Genomic DNA, 21366 nt, shown 5'->3' with positions numbered 1-21366 from the left:
GCAGCCCTCTCCTGTTTCCTTGTGTTCCCTAGCTGGTTTGCCAAGTAGTGAAAAGGATTAGAGGGTTTTAGGGAGCAGAGGAAGAGCTGCCCTTGCTCTTGCTGGCTGGGTGTGCCTGTGTGTGGCCTCTCCCACACAGGGCAGTCTCCCGTGCAGTGACAGCCAGAGCAGAGTCTGCAGGGTGGCACACTGGCTTCAGGGAGTCATCTGCTGGGTTGCCTGGCTTAGGAAGGGTGAGCAGCAAAGTGCTAGCCGTGGGTAGAGTCCTGCAGAGACACAGCCAGGAGATCCAGCCTGGCTTTAATCTAGCTGGTGGAGCAGCAGCAGGGGAGGGAAGGGCTCTGGGTGTTGTCTGCCTGGGCTGCAGTAAAGCCTTTGGTGCTGTTTCCCACAGCATTCCCTGAAGGAAGTGGCTGATCATGGCTTGGACAGGTGTACACTTTGCTGGGTAGAAAGCTGGCTGATGGGCAAGCCCAGAGTGGTGGGGATGGAGCTACACCCACCTGGTCACAAGTGGTGCTCCCCAGGGCTCAGTACTGGGGTCTGTCCTGTTCAGTGTCTTTATCAATGACCTGGCCAGCAGCATGGAGTGCTCCCTGTCAGTTTGCAATGACACCAACCTGGACAGGAGTGGTGGGTGGGAAGGCTCTGCAGAGAAAATCATTTAGAGGCATGGTTGAGTGGTGGATTTGGCAGTGCTGGGTTAATGGTCAAATACAGTGATGACCATAAAGGTCTTCTCCCACCTAAATGATTCTGTGATTCTGGGTTGTTCCTTGGTGGCTTGTAATTAAGTCAGGTTAATGTAGATTGTTTTGCAGTGAGACAAACTGACCTTTACAATGGTCTTTGGGGTGGTGTGACCATGGCTGAGAACAAGCTGCTTTTAGCATTAGGGTACCCTTATAAATGATGTTGATTTTTTTTCCTTTGTTTATACTTAAGAGTTGAGATGTAATATTTGTCTTGGATAACACTTCATTTTTTGGAAATGCATTCTTTATTTGTTCAGTTACATTGGTGGGTTTAATTTTTTTTTCATTTGGATAAGCCTTTTTATCATTACACGTCATGAATATTCCTGTAGTTTTCTAATTTGATTGTTTGTCATTTAAAAGTGATTTAACCACTCCCAGCTAATTCTAATACTGCGTTTTTTCTCAACTTCCATTTAGAGAGAGGTGCCAAACCTGTTACAAATTTTTTGAAGAATCTTTCTGCCTTATTAGACTGGTATTCTATCTACACTTCTGCTATTGCCTTTATTGTAAGTTATCCTACTCTTCCAGGAGTAGTAAGAACTTGAAAAAATACATTATTTGCTGAAATTCTTTGAAACTGCCATATCTGAGTAGGGGTTGTGCTACAGTTCAAGTCAAATCAAAAATGTAATTTCATTTGACACAAAATAATAGTAGTGGTCAGTTGTTATATATAAAACCATTAAATTGTGTTTTCCTGGGTCTCCTGTAGCATAGTTTTGTAATTGCTAAAATAACTTAGAACTGTCTGGGTGTTGTTCATGCCTTTCTTGTTTCCAGTCTCCCAGACCTGGTAATTCAATGATTACTTCAGCCTCTGCAAAGTTTCTTTTTGTCTAGGGCTGAAATGCTGATAGTGGTTACATTTGGTGAGAAGCTATTGTCCCCATCAGGGCTCTTTGCCATTTGATAGGATCATACTGAGGAAAGGCAAAATGCCTTCATTTCATTAAGAATCAATGTGCAAACATCAGGTCTGTGAGCTAAGTTCAAGCATTTCTCTGCTATCTTAATGAGGTTTGGATGCTGCAAAGAAACATAAGTATCTAGTGGAGTTTGGATTTGTTTTCCTTCTTCCTATTGTTAATGAAATGATCTAAATTCTTTTTGTCATAGTGTATATGAAATTAATTTCTGTCAAAGGAATTGGCAATAGCTGTGTGGTGAAAATATCACACACCTTTTTGTTAAATAGTAACTCCCTGTAAGTTATGGACCTTCTGCTATTTTGTATGGCACAGCTGAATGAATATTGAGGAGGAGACTTCCCTCCCAGTGCCCTCTGTCTGTCCCTTCTCCATATCTGCTGGTTTTTCTCTTGCCTCACCTGGTAAGCCCATATTTCAGATAAAAACTGAAAGAAGAAACTTGAGCTGTTTTTTTTTTTTTTTTTTTTTTTTTTTTGAAAGCTCTGGTACCTGGGAGCCAGAGACAGGTTTCACTTTGTGGTTATCAGTAAAAACCCTAGGGTCTCTCCAGAGACTGTAGTCTGTGTTTTCAGAAGCTGGGTACAGAATACCTTTTGAAGCTTTTTGTAGTTGTACTTTTTACATAAAATAAAACCTGTTTTCCTGCAATCTTTTTCATCTTGGTAAAAATTCTTGATTTAATGGACCTGAAATAATAGAGTGAGAGTTTATCCTGTTGCCCAGTATGGGGCTAGTTGCTGTAACTCCACTTCTGTACCATGGCTGGCCATATCATGGTCATGTAGCAGATTCACAGACTTGAGGGTTTACCTTTTTTTTTTTTTTTTTTTTTTTTTTTCCCTGCTAGCCCGTCAAGTAATTGTAGTGTTGAAAATACTCAGAGGCAGCTGAGAACTAGTGAAGTGTCATCTCTGGAGATCTGGTTCATTCTTAGTTTTGGTTTTGCATTCCTTAGTGTGGGGCCATTGTCAATCACAGAGTGGCTAAAATGTATTAATTTTTTTTATATGAATTGCATGGTTCTGAGCCCAAGAGCACAGTGGGAAGTGGTATTTCATGTAACTCACTGTACCCCAGTTTGTAATCCACATCTCTCTTTGTTTTTCTTCTTAATCTGCAGATTTACATCAATGCTGTATGGCATGGCTGGGCCATTCCTATGTTCTTATTTTTAGCAATTTTGAGGTTATCCCTAAATTACCTCATAGCCAGGTATTTGCATAAATACTAGCTTACTCTCTTAAGCAATGCTTTGTTTGAAAGATGTTTTATTATCCTTGCACTGAGTTATAAATTGCTACCTTTTCTTACATTTAACACAGGGAAATTCAAACCCAAATACCCTAAGGGTCATTGCTCAGTTTCTATAATCTTTTACTATTATTGGGAATTATCTTTGTATCCTGTGGCTTGGATTATCATAAACAATGTTGCATGCTCTCAGAGAAATCCCTCAGCACACTGAAATTCTAATATTTCTAATTCTGTGATGTTTAGAGTACTTGAAGAACATCACCTTCAATACTGAAGCTTGCTGGTTTTCCCAGCAGAGAATGTTCACCTAGGCCTAAAATGGCAGTTTTGCCTTTTTCCATAGCTCTTGAAATACTTTATCCAAAGTATCTTCCAGTTGTAAAGTCAATCTCTTCTAAAAATTAAGTCTGGGTGTTTGTTTTTTTTAAATGCGCCTTAAAATGATGTAGATTACCTTAATGTTCATGTTGTAAACTACTTTTCTGACTTCTTAATTGATATTTTGTTTGACATTGTATTCCCTGGAAATTGCTGGTAGCAAATAGGCTTCTTTACAAGTTGATGTAATTTTCTTTGCATGAGAAAATAAGAGAAAATATTCCTAATCCTTTACTCCATGCACACCATTAAGTTTTGTTGTAAAACCCACAAGTAGTGATTCTGTTTAGTATCTACTTAGCTAATATTTTTAAAGCTGGCTGTTGTTGGCCACTTGTGCTTCTGTTATATTGTGGGTTCTTTGTTAATTTGGGGATTATATTGTTTGCTTTTAAGCCGTAAATGCTTATTGCAGAAAACTGCTTTTTAACCTTTTACAAACAAGCCGTGTTGATGGATGGAGTTCTTGCTCTCTAACTATTTCCATCATTCCTAGGGGTTGGAGGATACAGTGGAGCATTGTGCCTGAAGTTTCTGAACAGATGGTAGGTCTTTGATCAACTTCACCTGTATGCCTGTAGAAAAAATTGCACCTTTAAACCATTCTCTGTGTTTGTGTGGGTAGCTGAAAAGGAAGGAAGAGCAAGCTGCAAGTGAAGACACTACATTTTTTTTCTTTCTCTTGTAATTTAAAAGTCTTTAGTAACAGCACTCTTGGGTTCACATGCTTCACCCTAAAATATTCCAAACTTAAAACACATTTCTGAAATTAATTTTAATTTGTCAGCTTGGGCCAAATTAGGTCCTGTGGGGTCTTCAAGAAGTCTTGCATTCTGTTTTCTTTAAGAACATTAAGTCCATCTATTAACTCAGCATTGCCAGCCCTGTCACTGGGTCTGGGTACACGTCCCTGAGTGACAGATCTAAGTGTCACTGTAATACTTCCAGGGATAGTGATTCCACTTCCCTGGGCAGCCTGTTTCAAGGCTTGGCAACCCTTCTAATAAACAAATTTTTCTGAATAGCCAATCTACATCTCCCTTAGCAAAGTTTGAGGCCATTTCCTCTTGGTCTGTCACTTGTTACCTGGCAGTGAAGACTGACCCCACACCTCATTACAACCTCCATTTAGATAGTTGTAGATAAGAATAAAGTCTCCCTTGAGCCTCCCAAAGCATTGAAAACTAACAATAACCAGCACTGAAAGACATAAAAAATGGCTCTGAAACAAGGGAGGAAAATGGTAAATGTAGAGACGATTAAAAGTGAGATGAGTATTGCTGAGAATGTTGAGGACTCACCTTGTTCTGTAAAAATACCTTTTATCTGAGCTGCAAATCAATTGTCTCTTTCTTGGATTGTCTCTTTCTTGCTTAAGGAGCCCCCAAAAGAGGACCTGACTGTGTCTGAGAAGTTCCAGCTTGTTCTGGATGTGGCTCAGAAGGCTCAGGTACTGTGCTGCTCTCTGGCTGCCTCCTTGGGAACAAGGGGGTTCATGCTCCAGGTGGTCAAAGGAGGTTGTTAGGCAGCATGTGAAAACCAATGCCTAAAGAGGAAATACTTCTCCTGCAAAGGGAACTTTACCTGTGAGCAGTGGAGATCTCAGTAAGATTCCTGGAGTTTCTGAAATGGCTTGATGCTCTAGAGGATGGGTTGTGGTTCCCTGACTGCAGCTCTGAGCAAGCTCTGGAGGGGAACAGAAGCAACTTCTCACAGTTTTGTACCTTATGTATCATAGAAGCTTCTGATAATGTAGATTGGGTGGTGAATCTTCAAAATGTACTGGAGTGTGGATCCATATCACAAATCTGCTAGTCATAAAACTGGTGTAGGAGACTCTGTTCCTTTAATATTTAGCTGAAGGCTGTGATCTGTTTGGCTGTGTTAATTCAGCAGTTTGCACTTCATCTCTAAAACAGCATGTTTTAAAAAGCTCCACCCTCTCCAAGCCTTGAAATCTGCTGGTGAGGCTGAAGGAAGGTTTTCTCCCAGCCCCCGGAGCTGGCTGAGGTGGCAGCTGAGTGGCTGCAGCATGCAGCTGAGCTGCAGCCTTGTGCCCTGCTTGGTGCTGTGCTGCTGTCAGAAGGGATTGAACCTTCCCTGCTGACTGTGGCTGCTCAGCTCCTCCCTCCTGCTGGGGTGGTGCCTGTGTTCATATGAGCAACTTCCGAAATTTATTGGGAAGGTGAAATTTTCAGGTGCTCTGACTGTAAGGATTGGTCAGAGAGTATGGCCTGAGTCCTGAGCAGGGGTCAGTTGCCTCCCCATTTGTTGGAATTAGTTGAAATCTGCTGTCTCCAATGGTTTATTATAAAAACTGATAATGCTCTGTTTCCAAGAAGCTAATAGTCCTTTTGATGAATTCATTTTTACCACTTCCTGACATTTCAGTACTCAGACTGTCTGAAGAGACCTTCAGTTTTGTTACCTACTAACAGAAGCTCTTTACTCTTAGATTGACAGCTTAATTTAAAATATTTGCAATAATGTAAGTGCTTTCCAGTCATGACAGTGGGATCAAATAGTTTCTTCACTTGTAAGGATCAAACAAAAGTTACAGAACTAGGTTAAACGAGATGGAAGTCATCATGTCTTGCTATTCTGTTCTGTATTTACTAAGTTGTGAAGTACATAAATGGCTAAAAATTAGTTTTTAAAAAGTCACTTCTGGGAATTGCTTACCAACACAGTCAGAAAGCTATTTGTTTTCATTATGTGGACAAAAAACCCCAAAACAATGCAGGACTTAGTTTTAATTTTCTTGCTTCTTGTGCAGAACCTTTTTGGCAAGATGGCAGACATACTGGAGAAATTTAAAAAGTAAGTTATCTGATGTGAGATTTTCTTCCCATTTAAAACAAGACTTGACCAATATCTGTAACACTGGTAATAAAATTTTGCTTCTTTTTTGTTTTCAGCTTGTTCATGTGGGTCCAGCCAGAAATAACACAGAAGCTCTACATTGCTCTATGGGCAGCTTTTATTGCATCCTGCTTTTTGCCCTACAGGATTCTTGGGCTTGCATTGGGTAAACACAATAAATAATTCACCTCTTACGGTCCAGACTTAGTGGTTAAAGCTTACATGATCTTTAGAGGGAGAATTTTAGAGTTTAAGAGAGAAAACCTGCATTAATAAATCATGCAGTGTTCTAAAGTATTTTCATTGTGCTTGGCATCATTTGTCATGACCATTTTGAAAACCATCTCAGTGTATAATAGGAAAAGACTGGATAATGCTTTTGCTTCTTGAAGAGGAGAAGTCTATGATGAGCTGTCAGCTCCAAGGCTTCTGGAAAATCCTGTATGTTGAGGGTTTTTTGCTTCTTCATCCTCGTAGATGAAATACGTGGCATGGCACAGGAGGCATGAAAGTGACAATGTAGGAAAAAAATTAAAGTATTAGTGGGATTACTGGTAAAACTTGGAGGATGGGCTGACAAAATGAACAGACTACAGTGGGTCTGTTACAGATACTCAGTCTCAGCTGGGAATGGAGAAAAGGGTTCTCACTACACCATGAGACTCCTTGCTATGGTATGAAGCCCTGTACTGTGAACTAAGAATTCTAATTTTTTCTCATTAAACTAATGATGTAATCAAATTAGTATTACATTTAGTTAGCTTGAACATAAATGTAGGTTTGCTTGACACAGCAATTAAATTTAGATGCATGAAGAATAATTGTTTGACTCTTAGGAGATCTGAACTGCACTCAGTAAAGTTTTGAGAGAGTATTTTAAGCCCAGATTGAATGGCAGAATGCAAGGAAATAACTTGTAAAAGATAAGAGTTGGGACTGGAAGATAGAGGTTTATGTAGTACATGAGAGCCCTCTGTTGCCATTAAAATTCTTGCAGGAGCTGCATAGTTGAATGCTCTGGTGTGTTTTTTGTTTTGGTAGTATATACTGTTTTCAGAATGCTTCTGGTAATAAGGAACATATGTTTGAATTATTCAAATGTTCTTCTGCATAATAGTAGCTATGTAAATATTTAAAGGAACTGGGGATGGGAAGGAAAGAAAAATAATTTTCTGGTGTTGCAAGAAGAATAACAAAATAGTAAACCGAGGAGAATGGTTTTAACACTGTGACTAAATATACAGAATTCTGTTTCATTTGTGAACTTTTGAAAATAGGATCAAAACAGTGATGTTCTTAATGCCTCTTCAGCATTCAACTGAAGTGACCTTTTTTTCAGGACTCTATGCTGGAGTCAAGTTTTTCCTTATTGATTTTATCTTCAAACGATGCCCCAGACTAAGAGATAAGTATGACACTCCTTATATCATCTGGATAAGCCTCCTGACAGATCCTCAGCTCAAAGAAAGATCTAATGCTACAGTGTCGAGACGGGTAAGGGCAATGAATCTTTTTGTCCCTGTGTTCTCAGCCTCTGAAAATCAGATCCCTTTCTCCCTTTTCCTTTTCTCCAGTGACTAGAGCACATTAAAGAGAAGATTAATTAAATCCTTACAATCAATGTTAGTTGATTGTAATATCCGTTTTTTTTTTTATTATTTTCAAGATGTACAGTTTTTCTATGAATTCTGTTTCTTGTATGAAAGGAATCAATTATCAAAGATGTGTATGTATGTATAGAGATACTGTGAATCATGAAGCTGAACACGCAAATAGAACACCATCCATATTCATACCAATTTTTTTTATCTACATTCTGTGTAATACTGTTGTCAAATACAGTATTTTTGTATCCACTTTCTCTATTCTTAGACATCCCTTTTCAGTGGAAATTTGAATACTTAAAATGAAGTACAGTTAAAAAATAGATAAAGGCTTGAGTATAATATGCAATATTATAGTATATTGGCTTTCTAATGGGATAATTACTTACAAAGGTAGTAATGTAGTTTGCTACCTTTTTAAAAGTATATTAGCTTTCTAATTTAGAAATTAGTTTTTATTATTTTATAGTAATATAGTAGTGTATTTATTTATAGTTTTAAATTATTAGTTTACTACCTTTGTAAGTATAATCACTTATAGAGGTATTAAGGTAGTTTACTACCTTTTTTACAGTATATTAGCTTTCTAATGGGATAATCACTTACAAAGGTAGTAAGGTAGTTTACATATGAGACATGATGTCTCATGGTTATTTGTATTAGGTGACCTTTTAGCATAGTGGTGACAAATGACTTCATGTCATACTCCAGAAGTACATTTTCTTTTTTTAAAAATGTCATAATTAAATCACTAAGTATAGTGCTTTGTGCATCTTGGTAAATTCTTTTGGAGCCTGATGTGGTAACTGAGTCAGGGTTTTCCATATCCCTGGATTTGTCAATGTTTGTTAGTTTAAAAATTAAAATAGTTGTATTAAACCTTGAGTCTAATGCCATTTTAGCATTTGCTTAATGCTTCTTAGCACAGTATCTAATTGCATTCATGGAGTTTCTGAGTACTGTCTGAAATGCACAGTACTGAGCAGTAATTCAGCCTGGGTGTACAACTGGAAAGTAAAAGGAATAAGAAATTAATCCTTAGTTGTTAAGAGGAAATCTGGGGCTTGGGGAGTGGCGGAGCATAGGATGGTAAAATAACTGCAGCACAATTGAATATTTCAGAAGGAAGTGGACAAGGACAGTTTCTTACAGAAAGTGAGTCTCCTGTTCCTGTTTTCTAAGGGATGAGAGGGGTAAATAAGCACTTGGATGAAGCCATCCATGGCCTGTATTTCTCTTACTTGCAGAAAATTATTTTAAAAGCTCACTCTTTCAGGTTATCTTTTACATACTGTGGTAGTTGTGACATCATATTGCTGAGTCTCTCTAATCTGCCTCAGAGGTGGACAGATTCTGAATTGTTGAACTTGAGTCCATAAACTTAGAGAATAATGATTCCTTTTGGCTGTTCTTTGTGGTTTTAGTTTTACAAGTAGAGACAGGGGTTTTGTACTACCAGGTCTGGCTCAGTGGCCTTGGCTCATCTTCCTGGAAAGGATGTGCAGGACTGCATTACCTGCTTCCAAATGCCTTTGAAAACATGAACTTCATCTCAGTAATTTTAGAGAAACTTTCTTACCCCTTGAGAGATTTCTGCAAACCTCATAGTATGAAAAATAGATTTTTGTACTAAAAGGTAAAAACCAAAGAGAGTTTTAAATTTTTTTTTCATAGGAAAGGCAGAGCCCAAAACATGTAGTGCCAGCATGTGTGTGCATTCACTTTGACTTCTTATTATTCAACAGTGTACAAGGTACAGTAAACTTAGACACAATGCAATATTAATTGCCTTTGCCACCACTCTGACCTTGTGTCCTTAGAGAGCAGTCCTGACACCAGTATCTGATGGGTAAAGGTTGTATGTCAAAAGCTGATGGCAGATCAGGTGAAAAGGAATACCTCCAGATTGTTGGTGATATTTTAGACAATCAGGACTCTCCCAGCATTACAAATCAAATCACTTACAGTTAGATTTAAGGCTTAAGGAAATTATTTTCTCTTAGTAATTGGCCATTGGTTGTCTCAAGCCTGAGTGGTAAAAGGAAACTTTTGCATGTGTTAGTTAGGACTAGAAAGGGCAGAACTACTCATATTTTCAGCCACCAGATGTAATGGTAATGGTACTGAAGTTTAAACTCCCATTTTTTAAATCTCTTTATATAGCAGGTAGGTAGGAAGCAGTGTAGCAGAGAGCAGAAATAGTTCTTATTCCAGCACAAAGAGCATTAGATCTCTTGCTTTGATAATTTTTATATTTTGGGCCATGGTGCTTCACCTGGTTGTGTGCATGTGCAGCCAAATAGCTTGTCTAAGGAGGTCTTCAGAGAATTCTTTTCATCTTTAGTTGCACACAGATTGTTGAAGAAGCTGTTATTTTTCCTTGGTTCCAGGGATTCAGCACTGCAGAAGTGATATTAGTTACCATCAGCCATTTGCTTTCCATGTTAACTTTATTTTTTTTTCCCCTGAGGCATCATTGTCTTACAGGTATCCTAAAAATGTACCTTTAAGCGGGTAAGAGGGCAAATGCCCTCTGCTGTGCCTGTTTTGTCAGTCTGGTTTCTAGTTAGCAATTGCAGTTCACAAGTTTTCATTTGCTTTGGATTTCTTTCCTTAGTGTGTAAATCCTGTGAGGGGTTGAGTGCTGCCAATTTGGTGCAGAGTAACAGAAAGCAGCTGAAGGCTGCCTGGCCCTCAGCAGCACTGGGGCTGCACAGAAGCAGGGCTCAGTCCTGGGCTGGCATGCTGTCAGTTTGCCACTTGTTTAACTGCATGAGCATGGGAGGGCTCAGAGCAGAGCTGCTTGTGCCAGCTCTGGAATCATGGTGCCCCACCAAGATGAGAATGGAAGAGCTGTCCAAAAGAACCTGCCTGCTCTCCTTCCAGAAGTAGGGCTTGTTGCCAGAGCAGTCCCCAGTGACTTTCAATCTCTGTTAGAAGCAGATTTTACTCAGGTATGGTTTTAGGAGCTCCATGGTACTTTTTTTCCTTCCCAAGGATGCCAGCAACCATTCGGATTTTGTTTTATGTGTCAACACTCTCAAAATTCAGTGCAACTTCAAAGCACAGAAAAGATCACTGCTTCCAATGCAACCTGAATACATTGAACTGGTGTGCTCTAACCACTCGTAACTCTTCTTTAATTGCATTCATTGTGTGTAGTCTCTTGGTTTGTGAGCAAAGTCTTGCAGTGCCACTCAGTTCATGTTTTATTCTGTGTATTATACTGTTAAATAGATTTCACTTTTTTTCTTTTGTCACTGTCACATTTGTGTTGTTTGTTTCTTTTCCTGCTAGCTGTCAGGGCATGAAAAGGTATGGATCATAGTGTGGAAAACTTCCTTTCATTTCCAGCATTTCTATTCATAATGAGCTTACTCAGTTCTGTGTGGCTTTTTTTCCTCTCTTTTTTCTTTCTGACTTCTTTTGTGCAGTAATACTTTGTTTATCTCTTGAAAGCAAGCCAAGTACTGATAATATATTGTCTGTTAGTAATCCCAGTAGTTACAATCATTGGAGCTGTTTGCAGTGACTTAACTGTATCTAATGAGACATAGCCTTTACTGTAGAAAAATTATATTTTAAGATAGGTGCATTTAGCACCGTGTGCTTCACCCCAGCAAAGTGTGTCCATCAAAGGGCAGCACTTTGAAAGGTTATGTTCAGGTAGCATATTAGAGGCTTGTGCTCTAGCAGCAGCATAGTGCACTAGTCTGAAGTTAATTTATGGAAGTAGTTAATGAAAATTGTTGCATTATAGATTTTTATTTTTTTTTTTAGAAAGAGTAGCTAGCTAAATTATTTTTGAGAGTGTAGCTTAAATGTTGCTGCTCAGATTTTGGAATCATGTTTCTTTTCCTGCAGCTTCAAACAGCAACTGCCAGGAGTTATGTGGGCTCAAGTGCCCCCACTGGAATAAGCAAAGATGAAGACACAAGTCGTTTTCATTCCACCAAGAGAGGAAATTTCCATGAAGTTTTTAACCTGCCAGAGAATGAACGTCCTTTGCCAGGTATGATGCCACAGGAAAGCTACATTAGTAGAATATTTTGTAAAAAAAGCCAAGGATAATTTAAAGTTGAATTCCTTTTCTGTGCATTGTGTAGGTGTAAGCTTTTGATTTAAAGGTCTTGCTTTAAATTAGGATGAATGGAGGTGGTCTCTTTCATTCCATACCCTTGCAGCTCTTGGAAAGAGTGCACAGCCTGGTGTTCCTTTTATGGTTATGCAAATCCAGTAGTCAAGTTAAAGGGAATAATTGTGTGGGTGGTTTTATTTTCTTTTTTTTTTTTTTCAAAATGAATGTTAAAACAGATGTTATTGTGTCTAGAACACAAGACTTAGGCCTTTCTTTCTAAGCACTTTTAAGTATCTAAAGTTTAATATTCAGTGTTTTCTATTGTATAATGAGACTTGGGGATAGTGCCAGTCTCATTTTCCTAAAGTCAGATTTCTTGTTATGCCTTTTTCAGTGTGTGAAAATGGCTGGCGCTGTTGCTTGATCAACAGAGATCGGAAGATGCCCACAGACTACATCAGGAATGGAGTTCTCTATGTCACAGAAAAGTGAGTGTTTGAATCAAAAAAGGATCCTTTAATAATGTTTTGAAACAAAAATGCCATTTCAAGGTGCTTTGCAACATCAAGGCAGTATCATAGGAGAGGGAGAGCTGAGCCTGGTGTGTGGCTGTGCTTAGCAGATGAGATTTTGCCTTGGAAAGGCTTTTATAGGAATGCAAAGTAGCTCTGTGCAGACAGCTGTTAGAAGCTGCAGCTCTTGATAGGGATAACATACTAACTGTATAGATATTAGAATAGAAACCTAAAACCTAAGTGAACATTGAAAATTGTGATCAACAGCTATTTAACAAATATTCTTAGTTTGGGCTTTTTTTTTCAAGCAAGCTGAATGTATAGCTTCCTTAAAATAACAACAACAAAAAAGAAAACTGAAAAATAAGCCTTAGATTCAAATTTTTATGGGTGAGTGGTTGTTTTTTAAAATTTCCTTGCTTACCTCCCAGCCTCCCAGGACTGAATAGCTATGATCATTACTGTTTGGGTCGTGCACTGAAATTCCTTTGGAGGGTAATGAAAGGAAGTAAAGCTCATCTGTATGCAGTGTCACCTAGTGATGGAGGCTGCTCTGCAGTGTTTAGAAATCTGAGCTTTTGTCTGCAGCACAATAACATGAAACTAACATAGTGTTTCTCATTAATCTTCTTTCAGGATGTTGAAAGACATATAAGCCTTTTGACGTTTGGTATTTCAACTGTTTAAGGATATATGTCCCTTGTGTGTCTTTAAAATGCTTGTCAGGTTTAACCATTCAGTGCAGTGATATAAATACAAGAATTCTTGTGTGTATGCATACTGTATGTTCTGGGCTTTCAGACACACCAGCCAGCTGCTAGAGTTTATAAATGTTTGTGCTAAATTAGAAGCCATAGCTTAACTGAACGTCTTTTTTTTATTTTGAAAGTTATTTTAACTTGTGAGATTTCAAACTTCAGAAGAGACAAGAAGATATTTGAGAAATTTATTTTAAAACACTCTAATAAAGTGAACACTTTCTTTTCTTGTTTTCAGTTACTTGTGCTTTGAAAGCTCAAAATCTGGCTCATCAAAAAGAAATAAAGTTATAAAGCTGTCAGACATAACAGATATCCAGAAGGTATGTCTGGTTGGTGTTGGAAATAGGGGAGAAAACTGGTTTTCTGTTCAGCTAGTCATGTTTTGCATTTGTGCTTTTGTTATTTTGGAAAAGCACACCACTGATAGTTTGTATAAGTGAAATGTAATCCTTTGTTTATGAATGTTTCACAGAACTGCTTTTTCAGACTCAGCACAAGCAAACTTGCTCTAAGCATGAAGACAAACTAGTTTACTAAACGTTTACACTCCCAGATTTTTTTTAAATTTAAGTTATGCTGCTTACAAACTCCATTGTTGGACCAGAGCTGTGTAGGCCTTAAGAAGATCTATTGGTAACAGGAATTGTGTATTATTAACTTCAGTTTGAGTGTGGATATTGATAGATGCACCACCTTAAAAGTAGATGCATTAGAGGGAGGCAGGATTGTTGTCAGTGGAGAAATGTAGATCATTAGAATAAATTGATAAATAATGATCTAAATTTTTAGATCATCAGAATAGCCAGACTGTGATGGGCTGGAATTTCATCTAGTTGGGATCCATCAGTAACAGAGGCAAGAAGTGGAAGGTTGGAAGCATAGCAAGGGCAGTGTTGTCCTTTCTCTGGTTGAGGTTTATCAGCCTGTGGTTACTAATGGCTTCACTGGTGCCTTGCACCACTCTCCGTGGCCTTTAACATCACTTTTTGTTACCCTTTCTGAACTTCTCCCTATCTTGAACACAGACACCCTTGCTTTCTGCTGCATCCTTACAACAGATTAAATCATGTTGAGCAAAGAAGCACCTCAGCCTGGTGTCTATTACTGCATAAGTACCTACAGATTTTCAAATTAATTCCTTCTATTTCTTTGACATGTCTGTAAAGCAGACAGCTTATGCTCAAATTGAACATTCCTACTGGAATTAATAATTCATATTAATGGCTTTCAAACATTATGCTTCAACTTACTTTGTTGTTCAATAGGCCTTTACTGCCATAAAGTTTCTTTTGCATCTGTGTAGTGTTTTTAATGAGACAGGGATCATGCAGTCAAGCATAAAAAGGTACTGTGGTTTTATTTGGAGGTGGGAAACCTGGGTCTGACTTGAATGTCACTTTCTCCCTGTGAATACTTCTGAATTCAGTAAACTGTATTCCTTCTTATCTTTATGGACTTCATAAAAAACAAGCAAGCAATCCATGTGTGCCACTGGGTGCTATGGTTTAGGTGACATGGTGGTGTTCAAAGGTGGGAGCTCTTTTTCAACCTTAATGATGCTGTGACTCTGTGATACCCTGTTTTCTATCTAATTTTGAAACAAGCCTTTTCTGGTCTGCTTGCTGTTCCTGCAAGGAGTGGGTGGATGTCCCCTGCAGGGGAGGCTGTGGGTGATGCTCTCAGGCCCCTCTCACGTGTGCCCTGCCGGCGTTCCCCGCTGGGCTGGGCAGGACTGATGCTCACAGGGGGGCTGAGAATGCTTCCAGCAGCTCCTGGGAGCAAGGGGAGAGGAGGGTCCTGGCTGTCCAGTGAGGCTGTTCCCAGCAAGGCCAGGAGAATGAGGCTCCAGAGAATGGCAGCTGGCCTCATCCTGCTTTTACTGGAGGTCTCTTAGTCACGGTTGGGAGGACAGGCCAGTGATGGATTGTGTAACCTCTGCAGCATCTTTTGCAGTTGTTCAGTACAGAAGGTGTCTTATGTCTTTGTGTGTGGCTTTTTTTTTTTTGCTTTTTTTAGTATAAAGTGCTCTCTGTTCTCCCGGGATCAGGGATGGGTATTGCTGTATCAACACCATCTACACAGAAAGTAAGTAGCTGGCTGTATCTGTATTGCTGTGTTGGATTTCTTACCTTCTTTTCCTCCTCTGCTTAGCATAAGCATAAAGGCTTTTTCTTCCCCCTTATACCAGTGGCTGTTTTTTTTTTTTCTTTTTAAAAAAATTCACTTGTCTATTATTCAGTGTTTTTGTCTTCAGAATTTTGATGTATTAAATATTCAGCTTGGTCTAGTGCATCTGGAGTGTTTAACACTTCAGAAAGCTTTTCCCCAGCACCCTCCATCAGGTGCATGCAGTGTGCTATGCAGTCTGAAACAAAAAGCTGTTGGCTTGAGAGCATCCATGGGGGGGAAGGAGGCTTTGAGGTGGGAGAGCCTGGCCCTCAGATGAAGTTTTTAAGGAAATGAAAAATATTAGAAAATATGCCATGTGGTCAAGGATTTGATAGACAGAAGGATTATTTAGTCTTTATCAATGCATTTCTACCACAATTGATCTGTTCCTAGTGACTTGATGAAAATATACCTAGAGGAAATTATTTTTCTTTGTGGACTGACATGATGTGTTTTTTCCTGTCATTTAGCCTTTGGTGTTTGGTGCCATGGTACACAGAGATGAGGCTTTTGAGGCAATTTTCAGCCAATACATGAAAATCACATCTGCATCATCCAGCACTGAAAGCTAGTGTCTTATCTTGGAAGAACTAAAGGAAACTTCCTTCTTGTATGACTTGGTAGTGAAAAAATGAACATCCTCATCTATTTTGCAATAATTTTTCTTGTCTGGTGGTTTATATTCTATCTGTTACATAAACCAAGTGTATTTTATATATGCCTTCATGTTTGTTTTTAAGGTTTTTGTAAAAAAAGACAAAAAAACCAAATGAAAACAGTGAAAGTGCTATCATCACTATTAGCCTTGCACATTAAGCACTTTTAATGTTTATTTACTGACATTAAAAGCTGGGAAGATGCTTGGAGACCTGACTATATAACAGATTGATCCCTTTATCTCCACTGATGTCACTAGGGATTCATTTGTCCCTTTATCTTAGTTGTTTTTCCCTGAGATGTGAGAATGATGACTGCAGCAGCCTGAAGTCACCTTCTTCAGCTTGGAGTTTTTAATTGGGTCCTTTATTGAAACTGATGGCAACACCAAGGAAGTATTAGCTTCTTAGTATTTCCATATGTACAACTGCATTTAAAGTAACTCCTCCTTGCTAATTTTTGCATTGCAGAAGGATGTTTTACTGGTTTGGTTAACTTCAATTTTTCCTGCATAGAGATGTTTAAATTACTTGTACAGTAAATTGGAGGAGAAAGTTTGTAACTATATCTTCCTTTCCTCATTAACCAAAGCAAGAGGATGGAAGGCAGGCAGATACTTTTTATAAAAGAGGGCACCAAAATGTTGTTCCTAAAATGTTAGGCATCTTATAAATATATTTCTATAGGTACTTGTCCTAGAAGGGCTCAGCTGTTGTACATGTTGCATGTACAAAGCGTTTGTATGTAATGCATTAAAGACTTGAAGGCTTTTTGTGTTGAGGTGGGAACGATTAAACTAAACTCAGATGTGATCTTTTTTAATTTGGCTCTTTTCTTGAGTTACCTTGTGATAAAATTATGCTATAATATAGCAACTGAAAGCACCAGTTCTCTCAAAGCATAATTTGAGGAGTGTTGGTGTGCTTCTGTCTTCCCCCTTGCAGAACTAAATTTTAATAACAATTAAACCCAACTGCCAGGTAAAACAGGAAGGCTGCACTCCTCTAAACTCTCTCAGGCCTGTCTAGCAGTAAAGCACATATTGACCTTTGTCTTTAATATTAGAGAGCTTTTATACTCTATATAATAGCACCCATCTGAGAGGTTTAGGGTTTTATTTGCATTTTCATGAAAGCACAGTAGGAGTTATGCCAAGCCTTCCTGAGTGTCTTTTCCTTTGCTGTGTCTTTTGAGTTGAGTAGTATAGATGTCTCCAGACATTATATGAATGGCCCTAAAAAAAAGCAATGGAGATGCAAATTCTTATGTAAAATGAGACTTAATTTCATGGATTTTTTTCTCTGTTTTTTTTTTTTTTTTTTTTTTTTTTTAACAGGGATTTCCTTTCTTTGTAAGGAAAGGGGTAAAATGAAGGAGGGAGAGGGGTAGCAAACACCAAAGGGTGTTTAACTCTTAGCACAGTTTTAACTTGAAGTCTGTCAATAAGTACAAGAGTAATGAAGAAGGTGGAGGTCAAACTCTGCAAACCTTATTTTAGTCTGGCCATGAAAAGGTAGGATATGAGAACTTAATAGAAATTTTATATGAAGCAATTGTGTTGAATGTCATAATTTGTTTGAGTATTGTAAAGTGAAACACTGATGGGGTATGCCCTGGGTGGAAATGTAAGCAGCAATGGGGGAGAAGCCACTGTAATGGTTAAAATGCAATTTTCAAGTTCTCACTTTAGAGTAGCACTGGAACATGTCTGTACATGACCTGAAAAATGGGTGCATTTCTAAGACCACCTTTGGTATGCTGTAACTCAGGGCCTGGAAACTTCAAATACAAGTGAACTGGTGGGAAATCCATTTTGCCACCGTTTAAAGTGGATGTAGCTTGACAGTTTATGGTTTCATAACTTTACACATTCAGGTTGTGTTTAAGAAAAAATTATTGATCTTAAATCTTTCTCATCAAAACTACTTTAAAATCAGTTAATATCTTTTTTGTAATTGCTACATATTATAATTTGGCTTTTCTTTCTAGAATCTTCCTTGAATAGCAAGTGCAGCTAAAAAATAGGCATTAAAATAGCTTAATGTTATATAAATCTTAATCAGATTCATTCATTTTGTCTTAAGAAGAAAATCCCTTGGATGTGTTTTAAGGTTATCCTTTTTTTTTGAAGAAACAGAAAACTATATTTTTTACAGAGAGCATGCTCTTTTTCTTATTTTTGTATCATTTTTCAAGTGTAATTTATACCTTCACTCTGATCATAACAGCAGTTTCAGTAGGAAATCAGTTGACTTGCACTTATTACCTCCTCCCCCTCCACCCTTCACTGGTGACCCTCGTGTCCAGGGTTCTCCTAGATTCTGGTTCCTGGAGGAGCTGTAGGATCTACACTGCTGGTGCCAGGACAATGAACCATACCTAGGCTTCCCAGAGGGAGAAAAGATAGCATTATCCTTTTCCCAGACTGAAATGCCTCATGTGTACAATACACTCTTAAAATTCATTTTCTGAATGAAGAAATGAGAAATGTCTTATAAACTCTGATGTGCTGATGTTTGAAATGAATCCACGCTTTAACAGTGTGAACTTAAAAGTTAGCAATCCTTAAAGCAGCAAACCTAGTGCAAACTGCAATGCAACATTGGTTCTAGTGTAGAGAAAACAGACTGGATTTCTTTGTTTGGTTTTTTTTAATAGAGCTGTAATATAATTGACAGACATGTGTGTACATACTTTGCAAATTTCACTTTACATTGGGTTATCCGGTTTCCCTGCTGCACAGCTGCTCCTCCCGGGGTGTCCCTGGTTTCAGAGGCTGGAGGTGACCTTTGGGTGTTTACTGAGGCTTTTCTCTCCTGCTGCACCCTCTGGAGGGCAGCAGGGGATGGGCAGTGAGTGAATGTATCCTGGGCTTGTGTGATCACACTGCAGCTCCCACCTCAAATTCCAATCTTCCCGCTTAGTTCTGCAGCACAGCCTGGTGCCCTTCAGGAACGGGCTGGGTCGGAACACTTAATGTAAAGTGCTTTAAATAGCTGAAAGTGATGTTCTTGTCATTCTGTCTGTCTGACTGCTGTTTATATTTGCAATTCTGTTCATGTCTGTGGATGTCTGGATCATTCACGTGTAATTGGATTTAACTTCTTTGGAAGTTCATTGGTTAGTTTGAGTCCCTTTTAAAGACAATAAAAAAGGGAGATGAAAACTGACTAATTCTTTATCACTGACCATTTAAATTCAAAAGAGAAACAAGCTGAAATATGAAATCATGCCTTTCTGTGCACTGTAGCTTTTTTGAGGCAAGATTGAATGAAACAAGCTATTTATTAGTAGCAACATCACACAGGATGCCAGCAGCAAAACTCTACCCTCATTCTGCAGACAAAGAGAAAAGGAATTTTACCCGACTGTGAAGAGATGAAAGGATGTACCTGATTTTTGGCTACTTAAACCTGTTTGAAAACATTGGTAGTTTTTATTGAACTCTGTACATTTTGGCAGATGTTTAATTTCTACTAATCATTGAAATATAATGGATGTTAAAATTTTTATGTCTGAAGTTTGAGTCTATATTTTGAAATTGTAAATAATTCATTATCAGTGTAACTTTTGTTCGACAGAAGACTTATACTGTATGAATAATTGAAATAATGAAATTATTTGCCCTGTACATTTTTTAAGAAAATCTTGTTTGTTTAAGAAGTCTTGTATAAATTATAATTTTTATTTAAATAAACCTAAAAATGCTTTGTGCTAATGCTTCTTGCAAACTTCAGTTATTTATCTATCAAAACTACACCTGATTTCTTGGAACAAAGTAAATTAGTGCTTTTTGCAGATTCACAGCCATCTCTGGGGGGAGGTGGGTGGGTGTCATTGCTTTTGAAGCCCAAGGAACTGGAATTTTATTTAAAATAATTCTGTTACTTTATTGGAGAGTGTATGTATATTTTGGTGTGTATGATAGTATTTTCTGTGAGTACATCAGTCCCTTTGTAGTTACATGGTTAATTTAATGAATGGAATAGCAAGCAGTGATTTCTGTGATGCCACTGCAGGAGGGCATGGATGACACAAGAGTGCTGGGAGGAGTTCAAGCTCCTGTCAGCCAGAGCTCCACGCCACTGTGCTGCAGGTGGGCACTGGAGGTAGGGACAAACCCTATCCATCCCAGGGGTGTGCGGGAGGGTGCTCAGCAGCAGCATTCCCTCATCAGCAGCAGCAGCTCTGCAGCCTCTGTGTCACCTCAGCTCCCTGCTCACAGCAGCCACCCTGCCCATTTGTTTGCCTCTACAATGCTCCAAGTGTTTGTCTCAGCTGAAGTAGATCAGTCTGAGATGGATCCTGCACTCGTGAATGTGTGCTGCTCTCCTTATTTCAACGTTTAGTTTTCTCCTGGTGGCAGCAATGCAGCTGGTGGTATAATGGTGTTTTAGGCTGGTATTTTAAATGTTCTGACAATACTTAAGTTGTTCACAGAATGCTTAACTTTCCTCTTGTACTGGTTTAACGTGTTCTTTGTTAAGTGTTTGTACAAGGTGAGTTGCACCTGCAGCAGTACTCACAAAGGTTGGATTCAATCCCACCTGCCTGAGGCTTTGTGGAAGCAAAGTGTGGAGCCTGGCAGTCTGGTTTCGGCTATAGACACCATGGTATGAGTGAGGGGACTTGGTCTGTGTGAAAACAGTGCTTGCTGTGCCAAGGTCACTGCAGCAGCCCATGGAAGACAGAATGGAGCTGAATGAGCTGTTCACCTGCTGTCCCTGTAACTCCAGCTCCTGCTGCAGAAAGGCTTTCCAGCCACACTCTGCAGTGTCACCCACACACGGTGACTCAGTGCACCTGAGCAAGGCATGCCCTGGGCAGCCCTGGATTAATGATAAAGAGCAGTTTCAGCTTTCAGCTTGGAGAAGCTGAGGGGTTTTTTGCTGTTACTTTTAAGTAATTTTCAAGTTAAGTCTGAGTTCTTCTGCTGAATCCTTGGATCCACTAAATTGCTCTCCTTAGTTTTAGGTTAGGCTAAGTGTTTAGTGCATTAATTATTGGCTCATGTTAGACTTTTTGAATATTTTTATTTCAAACATGAGAAATACAGAAGATGTAAAAAGTTGATTTTTTTGTCTTAGAGAGGTTGGGATATTGCAAAGGGATCAGTCCCTTGCAGCAGTGTCCTCACTGATTTGTAGATGCTCCAGAAGTTAGGTGGGCGTATTGCAGTGCCTGAAGGATGTAGTTATGAGCATGTCTTTAATACTAGATTTAGCTTGAACTGATGCTGTATTTAGTCAAGTTGGCTTTGACTGGGAAGCAAAGAGATGAGGGGTAGATAAATACCTTTTTCTGTCTTTAAATAGCTGGCACTTTACCTTGAAAGCTGCAAAGCCTAGTTGAGATGTGCATTAGCCAAAATTTCTGCTTTTGTATTCTCTACTGAAGT

The 21366-nt window shown here is 38.8% G+C and overlaps 1 protein-coding gene across 2 annotated transcripts in view; it reads left to right on the top strand.

Annotated features, from left to right (window-relative positions):
- The window catches only part of GRAMD4 (GRAM domain containing 4), a 74351-nt gene extending 57102 nt beyond the window's left edge, over positions 1–17249 (top strand). Inside the window, exons 8-20 of one of the 2 annotated variants that reach the window (XM_058805317.1) lie at positions 1176–1267; positions 2811–2902; positions 3819–3867; positions 4701–4772; positions 6099–6142; positions 6241–6350; positions 7524–7678; positions 11086–11103; positions 11653–11800; positions 12261–12354; positions 13378–13462; positions 15159–15227; positions 15782–17249. In XM_058805317.1, the coding sequence (XP_058661300.1) occupies positions 1176–1267; positions 2811–2902; positions 3819–3867; positions 4701–4772; positions 6099–6142; positions 6241–6350; positions 7524–7678; positions 11086–11103; positions 11653–11800; positions 12261–12354; positions 13378–13462; positions 15159–15227; positions 15782–15883 (1130 nt within the window). In that variant the 3' untranslated portion in view covers positions 15884–17249. The remainder of the gene's footprint in view (positions 1–1175; positions 1268–2810; positions 2903–3818; positions 3868–4700; positions 4773–6098; positions 6143–6240; positions 6351–7523; positions 7679–11085; positions 11104–11652; positions 11801–12260; positions 12355–13377; positions 13463–15158; positions 15228–15781) is intronic. The other variant, XM_058805318.1, reaches the window with a different exon arrangement.
- The last annotated feature ends 4117 nt before the right edge of the window (positions 17250–21366 follow it).

The sequence above is a fragment of the Ammospiza caudacuta genome, chromosome 5, assembly GCF_027887145.1.
Source record: "Ammospiza caudacuta isolate bAmmCau1 chromosome 5, bAmmCau1.pri, whole genome shotgun sequence".
NCBI classification, from domain to species: Eukaryota; Metazoa; Chordata; class Aves; order Passeriformes; family Passerellidae; genus Ammospiza; species Ammospiza caudacuta.
This window is presented reverse-complemented; position numbering and strand designations above follow the sequence as displayed.